The 13,169-nt window shown below is 42.0% G+C and overlaps 1 protein-coding gene and 1 pseudogene across 8 annotated transcripts in view; one reads left to right on the forward strand and one right to left on the reverse strand.

Annotated features, from left to right (window-relative positions):
* The window catches only part of Cep152 (centrosomal protein 152), a 58,182-nt gene that overhangs the window by 20,720 nt on the left and 24,293 nt on the right, over positions 1-13,169 (reverse strand). For all 8 annotated transcript variants that reach the window (XM_076929676.1, XM_076929674.1, XM_034496932.2 and 5 more), the window contains 7 exons: positions 9,970-10,168; positions 6,038-6,160; positions 5,392-5,501; positions 4,121-4,249; positions 3,847-3,973; positions 2,517-2,657; positions 504-749 (listed from right to left, as the gene is read on the reverse strand). In XM_076929676.1, coding sequence (XP_076785791.1) covers positions 504-749; positions 2,517-2,657; positions 3,847-3,973; positions 4,121-4,249; positions 5,392-5,501; positions 6,038-6,160; positions 9,970-10,168 — 1,075 coding nt within the window. The remainder of the gene's footprint in view (positions 1-503; positions 750-2,516; positions 2,658-3,846; positions 3,974-4,120; positions 4,250-5,391; positions 5,502-6,037; positions 6,161-9,969; positions 10,169-13,169) is intronic.
* Positions 12,589-12,979, forward strand: LOC117704688 (large ribosomal subunit protein eL27 pseudogene; annotated as a pseudogene).

Raw genomic sequence — 13,169 nt, forward strand, 5'->3', positions numbered from 1 at the left:
AGGCTCGTGAGTACTTCGAGGGAAAAGCAATGGCGCCACTTTTTGGCCACTGATGGGAATTACAAGGCTCCACGCTGGGGCGCACCTGCAGATCTAATTCTGCATAGAATTCCAACACCAATGCTGTTAAACATCTTAATCTAAAATTACCATTAAAAAATACATTAGTGGGCTATTTTCAATAAAACTAGATGTGAAAGATTCTTAATTTGAATGTTAAAAACACCCCACACAGATATACAGAGACACGTACACAGACACTTACATACATACACACATACACACACACACACAATCTCAGAACAAATACTTTGTAAACTCAAAGAACACAGAAAAAGTTTTATAACAGAAATAAAAAAGCTTTAGAGATAACTGCAGTAGCTTTCCTAGTCTAGAAACACTAAAACATCTAAAATATATAAGGCTGCAATCCAGGTCAAAGGCAGCATTTCCCAGATTTTAGTAACCCGGCAGCCTGAAACGCCACTGATGGCCTCTGTCACCTTTTGTGCAATACTCTCACAGTACTTGAGCTCCAACTCAACTTCAGGCTTCCTCTGAGCCTCTTTGACAGTAAGCTTGTTCTCCTGCTGAACCTGGCGAGCCTGCTCCTCTGCCAGGACTGCTGCCTCCGCCGCCTGGTCAGTCTGGCTGCTGCGCTCGGAGGTTGCCTTTCTCCGAGCTGTGAGACTGTGATTCAGTTTGGATCGCCACTTCTTTTCCAGCTGTTGAATGAGTTTTTGTTTGCTCTGTTTTTAGAAGGAATGAGAAGAAAAATACTGAATAAAGTAAAAACTAGAACTACAGGTTACTCAAAAAAGCATCTACAGGTGGACTTAAAAAACCCTGGAGGGGTGGAGATCCTTCTAAGACCATGATACAAAGGTTGTCCTTGATAAGGTTCATGTTCACAATCCCACAAATAATCTCATGTTTTAGGTGACTTTAAAGTTTTGTACACTGGGCACATGTGTCCTGCCGCAGTCAGTGAACAGATCTGATAAATACTGTGCAGTAATTTTATGAGGGTTAAAAATTTAGCCCATAGAAATTTCCAAGCAACAATTGAAAACTTCTCTTTGGCTTTACTTACAGAACAGAATTCTCATAAAGATTTAATTACAGCATTAAGGGCAGACGACCTCAGGGTCAGTCAGTATGCGACTAGAAACTCTGATTCTGCTACCATAGAGATGTCATGACAAAAACAAAATCCTTTGCAGCAGAGTTTCATGTCAATAATCCTTTCCACAGAGCAGGCACTGAGTAAATCTAATCAGCAAGCATAAGGTAAGCAGTGTAAGAAAGGCTCACTCACTCCAACACCCTGGAACCTTACTCACTATAATCTAAGGCTTACCAAGTCGACAGTACCCAAGAGGCAGGCGTGCCACAGAGACACCGCTGGCAGGAACATTAAACCCAGTCCAGCCACTGTGGAAGCCAGCATGGGGGTCCCTCAAAGACTAAAGCTATGAAAAGGCCCAGACACATCACTCCTGGGTGCTTCCCCAAGTCAGCATATGGCAGAGACACTCACAGGATACTCACTGCCTTGCTGCATATGATGGCGACCTATAGACTTGACCTCGATGTCAGCAGAGGGTAACCAACAGAGAATGCAATTTACACACCGGAGTTCCCCTCAATCATAAAGAACCACCAAGTTAACAGCATTTGCAAGAAAGCAGATGCAGCTGAAGATGATTACACCCAGCAAATAAAGTCAGTCTCAGAAAATACATCTCTCTCATCTGTCTTAGATTTCATAGATACATAACATCAAGTATGTACAGGCAACATGAGAGTACAAGTAAAACTGTCTAGAGAATAAAAGGAACTACGGACTGGGGAAGGAGAGAGAGGAGAAGCCGAGCAGGGCCTGGACTAGATGCTAAATAAGCATGTTCTTATCATTGCACGAAAGCACACGCTACATTTTTAATTAAACAAATTAATTTTAATTAATTAATTTTTGCTGCTGAGCCTGCTCATCACTTTTCTTCTTATCTAATACATAAATTATTTCTATACTTACATAGTTAGAGACATTGGCATAGACTTATCAGTCATTTCATAATAAGAAATTAAACTATAGTCTCATTTTTAGGAATCACAGAAATATACAAAAAACATACATCTTGAATTTAGATAAAGATCATGGTAATTTTGAAAAGTCAAAGTGGCACAAAGGGTACTATCAGCCAGATTCTCAGACAGACAGACAAACAGACAGAGAACCATCTATATACTTGCTACTTAATTATAAGTCACATGTTCAGAAAGAATGGTCTACAGTTATTAAAACATATAGTGACCAGAAGCCAGGTATGCTGTCTCATTCCCTTCATCCCAGCACTCAGGAGGCAGAGGCAGGCAGATCTCTGTGAGGTCAAGGCCAGCCTGGTCTACATGGGCCACCCATGGCTGGGAAAAATAAAATAAACAGTGACCAGAAGAGACTGCAACCCAGCCCCTTCCCTCCAGTTATCCCACTGCACTTCCGCTAACATCACCTCCTCAGCCTGCTGCGTGGCTCTGGCGGCCTGCTCCTTCAGCCAGCTCTGCTTTTCTGTCTTCAGAGTTTCTTGGTACCTTTCTTCAAGTTCTGACTTCAGTTTGCGTACATATTCTTCTCTGTCTTCCAAAAGCTGCCTCTGTGAATAAAGCCCAAGTAAGTGTCTGTGTAGCACTACTGGTCACCAAGTTAAAAGGTTTCGGTGTGGGTGGTAGCAGCAGGAAGACGAGTTCGCGATCGGCTCCTTAGCAGGTTCAAACCCAACCTGGGCTTCAGTGTAAGACTGACTTTATAAAAAACACAACAGCACATAGCACGAGTCTGTTCCTGCATGTTCCATAAATTCTGCATCCAGGCTGAGTTCTCTGCCTAACACTCAGATGGGTGATTCTCTCCCTATTTTAATTTTTATACAGTCACTAAAAGCTAAGGTCTCACTTTGAATGTAATTTTAAGTCCTTTGTAACTCCTTGGTAGCCAACACTGACTAAAAACTGCTCCTTTAAACGTTCGTCTTCCACAGAGTGACACGCACACACATGCATGCTTTCCATCAGGTTAATCTACTGAAATACAGCCAAATAGCATGTGAACTCAGCACCTCGGCTGCTCATTACTGCCCTTCGCACACCTGTGACGGCAATACACTGCTTTGTAAGATACCATACTCAAAACGCCTGGACAGAACATTCAGTTAGGACTCTGCACCTAAGTTTCTAGTTTTGAAGCAGGTAGCTTTCAAACTGTGGTCTGCAGGCCAGTCCTAGTAAAAAGTTAGACCTCCATCTCCAGAGACAAAGCTGACCACTGCTTATCATAAACATACTCTTGGACAGACGGGTGAGACAGAGAACACACTGCTTTCTCCAGCTCCCCTGAGAGCCAGGAGTCATACACAGCCTCTCCAGAGCCTCACCTTCCTTGTCATGAGATGACATTCACACCCCTGTCCTTCCCAGGACAATAAGATGACAACTATCTACTCAGAATATGACATGACAGGTGTTGGAAAGCCACTAACAGCACACTGTGCAGTGTTCAGAGCGGCTCAGCCAGCTCACTCTGCAGGGCTCACAGCCACTGGACACACTCTGCACAGCACTTGGAAGCTATGTAGGAACTCCTGGACCAACGTAGGTAGGAAACAGATGAAAATGGATGGGCTGAAGGGAGTGAACCTATTTCAATACTTTTTAATTTTGTGAGCTGTATTAACTTGATAAAACCAAATAAAAAGGCATCTATGACCACCTTTGCCACAGTTCCCCAGAGCAGCTGTGTTGGTGTAGTGATGGAGGCATGAGAGGGAAGCGGTGGGAGCAGCCTACCTTCTGCTCCTGAGCCTTTTCCATGGTCTTCCTGAGAGTGGATTCCAGCTCATCCTTCTCTCTGCATACTTCCAGGTAACACTCCTGCACATCAGCCATCTCCTTGTTCATCTTATCGAGCTCAGACCTTAAAGACACAGAAATGGTGAGTAAGGGAGTGTACACACACATACACACACACACACACACACACAAATTCAAGCATGCACACTTCTGCATAACAAGCCATTTCTTCCAAGTTACAGACCAAACAGGCAGCAGAGGCCCCTCTTACCTGAGCTGTGACTGGGTCCCCTCATAGACCTCAAAGAGGTGCTGCTTCTCCACAGTGTGCTTTGCCAAAAGGCTCTCTCGGATCTGGGCCTTCATGGCTTCATGGTGCTGCTGGTAAGTCCTCTCACACCTAGCAAGAGAGGGGCCCTAGAGTGATGAGGCTCGAGAGACAGAGTGAACTTGCCAACTGCCCTGCCTGCCTTCGTCCCCCTCTCTTTTCATTAATGCAAATTATAATTAGGTCAGACTGCTTTCCCTCAACCAAAACAAGAATTTAAACACAGTGGTCTTACAGGAATTTTTTCTTCATGTTTTTAGAGAAAACTGGACACTTTAGTGTGAGAATGTCTCAGTACTTCAAACATAATTATAACAGGTTGGCCTGGTACTGCCTGTATTCAAATGCTAAATTCTGCACCCCAAGAGCTGTTTGTTCCAAGATGAGTAGATCCTCATGTACACCAGCCGTGAAAACCTCATCCCCCAAGTTATCGATGACTGGTTAAGAAAGATGCCCACGAGGGGCAGTTGGATGGGGGCGGCCCAGGTGGAACCTGGCCAGCGATAGCTTAGGATTATTGACAGGGAAGTAGACAAAACAGCATAGAGGGCTGACATCTGCCCAGCTCTAGTGCTTTAAGGTATCATCAATATGAAGGTTTTATGTCTTTTATTTGGGAGTTAAATGATCTAAGGTGGGGTAGAAACCCCCAAATAATATTTACTGCAGGGGCTGGAGAGATGGCTCAGCAATTAAGAGCACTGACTCCCCTTCCAAAGGTCCTGAGTTCAATTCCCAGCAACCACATGGTGGCTCACAACCATCTGTAATGGGACCCGATGCTCTCTTCTGGTGTGTCTGAAGACAGCCGCAAAGTACTGGTATATGTCGTACAGCAACAGTGTACCACTCATATACATAAAATAAATAAGTCTTTAAAAAAATATTTACTGCAACACAGAATAGTTTGTCTATGCCAAGGACTGTTGTTGATAAGAAAATAACTTTAAGTGAACTAACCGAGAAACAGTTCCCAAATTCAAATCATACATATTTAATACACAAAGACCAGCAGAATACAACTTACAAATCATCTTCCAATGAGCTGTTTACAAATTTATAATTCAGTATTTGGGAGTTAAGACCCTTCCCCCGAGTCCCAGTGAAGCAGTTGTGAAGAGCTAGAGTCAGCCCACCACATAACACTGTCCCACGTCGTGCTCCAGGAGGGAGGAGGCCTAGGAGAAAAGAACGGAGGGACATGGACTCACCTATCCACAGCTTCCTGCTTATCACGATCAAACTCCTGCACCATCTGTCTCATCTGATTACACAAGTCTTGGTTTGCACTTCTCAGTTTTTCTTCAGTTTCTTTAAGTTCCTACACATAGAATAAAGGATTACAGAAAAGAAACACACCTGCACTCATCAGTCTGACCTCTCAACACCCTGGGCCTTACAACATCATCTGATACAATGGCTCATAATTCTACACAAGAACAAGTATCTTCACACCTTAGTAAGACAGATATATTTCTATGTAAACATCATCCTCACAGGAGTAAACAAAATCTTGGTTTTGTTTTGAAATGTATTAAACAGAAATACTTAACCAGAGAAGCATTAGCTAAATGATACCTTAAAATAAGTCTTAGAATTCGATAATCATCATCTAAGCAAACAAGGTTTTACATCTTGATCAAGAGCTGGCTAAGAAGAGGAGCAAATCTATTGGACGAGCTACCACATGAATAGGGACCACTTAACCTTCTAATAAAAGCGCTACCCAGCATGAGTAAGGGAAACAGCCAGAACCCACAAGGACTTCCCAAACATGTCCACCAACTAACACTGGCTGTGTCTGTTACATAAGTCAATAAGGCCATGAAAATTCTCATTAAATGTCAGATCATTCACCTGATTCTGTTGTTGTAAAACTTGAACTTCATTTTTCAGTTGCAGAATATCTTCTCTGTTAATTGCCTCAGAAGAATCAAGCCATAACTGATTAGTTGATTTTTCAGAGGTATCTGTTTTAATCTGAAAGTTTAAAATGGTTTTTAAAACAAATGAAAAACAAAACAAAATATAAACAAATATTTTGAAATAATTTCATTTAGGAAAAAGTGTTTAAATAGAAGAGTTTTTTCCCATGTCTTTTTCTTCATCTTCTTTCTCAAATACAATCAATATAGTCATCAGGGCAGGAAGTCAGCACTGATGTGTGATCACCCGTTCTACAGGCTTTATCCAAGGGACTTTCCCTCTTACATCCCTTTCTGCATTAAGATTAAATCTATACCACATGGTGTTTGGTTGCCACATCTCCTCCCATTGTAATATTTCTTCAGTCTGTTTTCCAAACCCATGGCACTTTCTAGGAGTGCTAAACTTTGTAGGCTGTTTCCTTGGTGTGTTTTTTTTTCTACTGTATTAAATTCGGGATAGGTGTCTTTAGCATGAATGCTAAGCAATGATATATGTTCCTTGTAAGAGACATAGGACAAAAACATGTTTCACCACTGGTGATGACCAGCTGAAAGCAGAGCCTCCCAGGCATCGCTCCTGCTGCTCACTGTCTCCACACACTAATTAGTAAAGTGGATGTCAGGAGAAGGTTACTCTGAGAGTAGTTACTCCATGGGATTACCACATACTCCACTCATGGACGTCTTTGTACCAGCACCACCTCATTACGCACCTTATTCAGTAGATACTATTTTAAGATACGTGATGTATGCTGGTACATTACTTTCCAGACAAGTCATGAAAATGAGCATCCTGCTAGGCGGTGCAGGAATCAGCCTCCATTCTCTTGACCACTAATGTCAGCAATTACTCTCAGTTACTGAGCTAGATGGGAAAAGGGAAGCTAACAGTTCCTTCACCTGAATTCTGTGCTGCCCTCTTTGTTTATATGACTGTGTGTGTTCCCTTCCATCTGAATGCTTCCATATCTATAAGCTCCTCGTTCTTTATATGAGAATTAATATAGCTGCTTAGTTTATGAAAATACCTGTAATCTATTCCATGATTTTATCTGGTCACAGTCGTGTGAAAACCAACAGATTGTTTTTAAAGGGGGCCTGTTACCCTGACTACATAAACAGAGATGGCTAATTCCGGAGATTTTGGACCTGTAAGCTAGAGAAATGCTGACAGGCTATAGGCAGAGTGCACTGGGCTATTCTGATAGGACTGTGGGCAGTCCAGGGGATAACAGAAATGTAGACAGTGAAGTCTGGCTCTCCAGTTTCAGCTGGCAACTGGACTAGAAGGCCATTTGTGTAACTAACATTCTAGAAAAGAACCCATTTGCATTCTGTTGCGTCCTGAGAATCTGAGTGAGGCTAAATTTGAAAGTAATGGAATAATCTATTCTGAAAAAGAAATGTTAAGACATCACAGCATCTCGGCTGATGCATGGCTACTACTCACTGCTCTGTTTTGCTCTCATTTAGGTATCAGGTAAGAGAAAGCAGGTAAAGCAGAAAGATACTAAAAATGTGCAGTTTGGTAGGAAAAGGAATGTGAACACATTTAAACTTGCAGACATGGCAAGCCTGGGAAAAACACCTCTAACATTAGAGATTACTGCAGAGGGACCTTACACTCCTCACTGAGTGTGTCTGAGTTTAACTGAGCATCAGAGGTGGATGTTATGATTAAAACTGACATGGTTGGGTGTCAAGTTGAGAAAGGGCAGAAGAATGATTGTTAGTCTGCTCATCAATTTCTAAGTATTTACAATCACCTAGGAGACACAACTCTGGGCGTGTCTGTAAGAGCATTTTTAGGGAGTTTAACTAAGGATGACAGGAAAATCCACCCTGAACACATGTGGCAATATTTGATGGACTGCAGTCTGGGAGTGAGATAAGGAAGAGGAAGGCAGATGAGCGCCAGCATCCATCTTTCTCTGCTTCCTGGCTGTGATGGCTGCATGACCAGCCACGGCAGCTCTCCCACCTCCATCCTCCCTCCATCCTTCCCTGCCATGATAAGCCACACCCCTTTACCAGGACACTTCTCTTAAGCTGCTTCTTGTCGAGAATGGTGTAGATGTGTTGTATATTATGGCTCATCCTGCAACAGTCACTTACTTTCAGCACACTGACAAATGTGCACACCCACAGAAACACACATATACAAAAGAAATTTACTGCGGATCAGACACAAAAAGCACTGTGTTTTATGTTTACAAAGAATTGAGTATATGGACTCTGACTGTTAGCGGGTCAGTACAATTTTTCTAAGACCTTTACATATTCTATCTTTAATATATACACATATATGTGTGTGAATATATTCATATATATATTTTTTTACCTATCTTTTCAAAATCAAAAATGAATAACTATTATGTGTATATATGCATATCAATACAGTGCCCAAGGAGTCCACAGGAAGACATCATAGTCCATGAAGCTGTCCAACAAGAGTGCTGGAAACCAAACTCAGATGCTCTGCAAAAGCAATTGTACATCCTTGACCATGGAGCCATCTCTCTAACCCCACTACGTTCTATTTTAACCACCCAGTTGGTCAACTGGAGTGATTACCATATCTGATCTACTCTCAAACACTGTCTAATGCAGTAATGTAGTCTCCTCTACTATGTATTAGCCTGGAAATACTACAAAACAGTATGCTTTGATTGTTGAGACAGGGTCTCACTATGTAGCTCTGGTTGGCCTTGAACTCACTCTGTTAACCAAGCTGGCCTGAAACTCAGAGTTCATCTACCTGCCTCTGCCTCTCAAGTGCTGGGATTAAAGGTATGTACCACCACATCTGGCTGAATTTTTAACAAATAAATTTTTAAATATAGATGATGTTCCAAAGAACTACAATTATATGTGGCTCCTCATAACCAAACTTTTAAATATTAATATATGCCTTATACTTCTATTATCAGTAAGTCCCAAAAAATCTTACACATCCTTCCAAAATCAAACCTGAATTATTTTCTCTCTCCATAGACCTCCCAATGCCTCTCAAACATGCCTTCTAACTTTACAGACTAATTTAAAGTTCTCTTATAAATATCTGGGAAAGAAGAGTCCATGCAATGTCCGAAGGTGAATCTCTCGTTATATAATATAGTCCAAATTTGAATGCTTAACAAAACAAACCAACCTTCTGGCTTTTACACTAACAGAAGACGCCATGCAGGATGATGGAGGGCGGAAGGGTGAGAGGAAGTCAACAGTCTCACTCAGTCGTGAGCGCTGTGAACTACAATACTGATTTGTACAGAAAGAGACAGATGTCCATGTGTGGAGCAAATGTCATGGCGTAACCAAGTTTTTTTTTAATGTCATAAAAATTGGTACCTTAGAACATCTCACATTTTTTGACTGGATTTGTTAATAAACAGGACTCCCAGCATAAAGAACCAGGAGATAAAAAAAAGCAATAGTCAGATTAAACTTACTTCCCTTCAGGAGAAAAGGAATATAGTCCCTATATTTCTTTCAACCTTCCATTTCCTTTTCTTAATGATCAATTCATTTCTGCATTACTTTTCTTGACAGTACAAAGGAAGAAAATGGCCGCTCTCAAGCTCTGATGACAGGAGCTTCCAGCAGTAACTCTGATCCCTATCATTCGTGTTACTGTAACTTCATATCCTAAGATCAACTGAAAACTCAGAGGCCACAGACTTCTCTGCCTTCATTTTCCTCATCTTCAAAGATGTCAGCTAAAGACCACTAAGGTGGATGTCATACACTGAACATGGTAGCACACTCCTACAATCTCAGTACGCAGGGGCAGAAGCAGAAGACTAAAAGTTGAAAGCTAGCCAGGGTTACAGAGTAAAGCACATACAGGTTCCAGGACCTCACCTCCATGCCTCTGTCCCCATCCTTCGATTGCTGGAGAGCTTCCGTTGTCTCCCTGCAGCCTCTGAGCTCGCTCTGCAGCTGAGACACCAGATGACGCTTCACGGAGTTGCTAGTCAGCAGGCGCTGAACTTGTGTTTTCAGCTTCAGGATGACCTCGTCCTTCGATAGCTCTTCATCTGGAGATTCTTGCTGTGCAACACTGATGGGGAAACTCGGTTTAGCATTAAATCAAGAAACAAATCAAAGACCCAGAAAGCCCTAAGCACATGTGGTCATGGTTTCTATCCCTTTACAGTCACAGTATTTTGAGCTAACTTTACTTTTTAACACTGCTTGTGTTCGGGTGCCTCATACATGCTAGGCAAGCATTCTAACACTGAGCTAAACTCTAGGCAAGCATTCTAACACTGAGCTAAACTCCGCAAGAGGATTTGGAAGTTGGGGCTGGAGAGATGGCTTGGTGATTAACAGCACTGGCTGCTCTTTCAGAAGACCTGGATTCAATTCTCAGTACCCACATGGGGGCTCACAACCATCAGTAACTCCAGGGGATCTGATGCCCTCTTCTGGCCGCCAAGGTCACCAGGCTCTCATATAGAGCACATACAAACATACAGACAGAACACTAATACACATAAAACAAAACAAAAAAGTAAGTTAGAACTTGGTCATATACAAGGATATCATCTTAGCAAAACCAAGTTCATCCCTCAGATGACACTCTCCCCCTTGGTCTTTCTGCCTAGACACAAGCAGTTTAACTGTGACATAGCTCACACTTTTGAGTTTTTTGGTATGTGTCATGCCAAGGTGATAGAGATATTGAGGAAGAAAAAAAACAGCAAGCATCAGCTATCCTCACCAGCAAGTGAGGCTGGCCTCTCTTCCAGCTGGCTGACTGAACGCCTGGGTGGACTCCTGCAGCCAGAAAATGAAAACCAAACCCAAGCTTCTCTAAACCCCTCTCCTCCTCCTCTCTCCTTGCCCCTCCCCTTTCTCTGCAGGATTAGGGACTGAACCTAGTGACCTTGTGCATGCTACCCAGGTGCTCTCCTGCTCAGCTGAGTTCCAGCCTCCAAACTCAACTCTACTTTCGATAAAATTAAGGTTTAGAATCAGATTTTTTTAAATTTTTTTAATGTCATTTTATTAGTAGTATGGGTGTGATATGACAGGCTTTCTGCCCTCATAAACTCTCAGAAGCTATGGCTGCCTGTAAAAGACCTGCACAACCCAGCCACAAAACCTTCGACCTACAGTTTGTCCTGCCTGCAGAGCGTTCTAGGATTGGAGCCTAGCTGACTGACTGACCATCCTTCGATTGCTGGAGAGCTTCCGTTGTCTCCCGGCAGCCTCTGAGCTCGCTCTGCAGCTGAGACACCAGATGACGCGCAAGCGTTGGACTTGTATTTTCAGGTTCAGGATCTGACCTGCTATGGCTGAGTAGCTTGGTATTATTGTTGGAACCCTAACTGTGGGGTCAGGGGCTGTCTCTGACTCTTGCCTGCGTGTGGGACCCTTCTCTTACTGGGTGTGACGGCATGTACCTGGTCTTATTGTATCTTGTTATGCCATGTTTGGCTGACATCCCTGGGAGGCTTGGTCTTTTCTGAGAGAAGGTGGAGGGGGAGAGAGATCTAGGAGTAAGAGACTGGGGGAGAGGAGGGAAGGTAAACTGCAATCACGACATAATATATAAGACAAGAATAAAAAAGAAAAAAGACGGAAAGTTAGATGGAGATGGAGTGGGGGTGGACCAGGGAGGAGGTAGGGAAGAAGTGAGGATATGCACAATCAAAATCCATTGTATGCATATGTGAAATTCTCAAAAAATAAAAAATATGTTATAAAAGAAAAAAAGAAAAGACCTGCTCAAGATCAAATGAGTCACCGTTGTAGCAGTAAGAATACAGGGTGCTTCTGAGGTCCCCTCTCTCAGCTGAGGAGCTAGTCAGAGCTCATGGCTTCTTGGGAGAAAGTCAGTTTTCTTTAAGGACATGGATCCTGGTAGGCCCATGCTTCAGTGGGCAGCTCTACACCCTTAAACAGATTGCCAATACAAATGGGACTCAATATTTAAAACACACACATACACACACACACACACACAGAGAGAGAGAGAGAGAGAGAGAGAGAGAGAGAGAGAGAGAACATCAAGTTGGAGTGGACCTAGGAAGCACTAAAGGGAGGAGTATGGGAGACAAATAGGGTCAAAATACATTCTATGCAAGTGTGAAACTCTCAATTAATGAAAGTGTCTTTTTTTTCTTAATTGAAGACAGTCACATACGTTTCTAAACATGTTCTTAGTGGCTAATGTGTACTTTAAAGTCATAAAGTCACAGACATTTAGTAAAAACTAAAGACAGTCAGGGAAACCTCAGACATGACTGATAATATAAATATACTAGTTCATTAATTCTAAGAATTAATATAAAATGTTAATAGCACAAGAGCAGAGCATACAGAACTGTGTAAAATATAAGTCTCTCTAAAAGAGAAAATCTATCTAAAAAAAAAAAAACAGTATCTGGATTAAAGTTTTTACTCCTGAAATTGAAAGATTTTAGATTTTAAATAAAATTCCTTTCTGCTGGGTGCCTGCTCTTTGCTGTTGAAATGAGCAAGTTCATGAAACCCGGGAAAGAGCATCCTGGCTGGACGCTACTCCAGAAGCAAAGCTGTCATCGTGAAGTGCATTGATGATGGCACCTCAGACTGCCCTTACAGCCACACCCTGGTGGCTGGAACTGACCACTATCCCCAAAAGGTGACAGCTGCCATGGGCAAGAAGAAAACTGACAAGCAATCCAAGATCAAGTCCTTTGTGAAAGTTTATAACTACAACCACCTCATGCCCACAAGGTACTCTGTGGATATCCCCTTGGACAAGACTGTTGTCAACAAAGATGTGTTCAGAGACCCAGCTTCGAAACACAAGGCCAGGCGGGAGGCCCAGGTCAGTTTTGAGGAGTGATACAAAACAGGGAAGAACAAATGGTTTTTCTAGAACTTTCGCTTTTAGGTATATTTTTGCTTTTGTCATTAAAATTTTAAATAAATAAATGAAATGTAAAACATTGTACATGTATGAAGAAAAGAATGAACAAATCATTAGGTAAATTTATTTTTAACAATATAATAAGAACTTCTTAGGATATATATTTATATATATAGGATATATTTATATACATATAAAT

Source organism: Arvicanthis niloticus, chromosome 2 (assembly GCF_011762505.2).
Source record: "Arvicanthis niloticus isolate mArvNil1 chromosome 2, mArvNil1.pat.X, whole genome shotgun sequence".
NCBI classification, from domain to species: Eukaryota; Metazoa; Chordata; class Mammalia; order Rodentia; family Muridae; genus Arvicanthis; species Arvicanthis niloticus.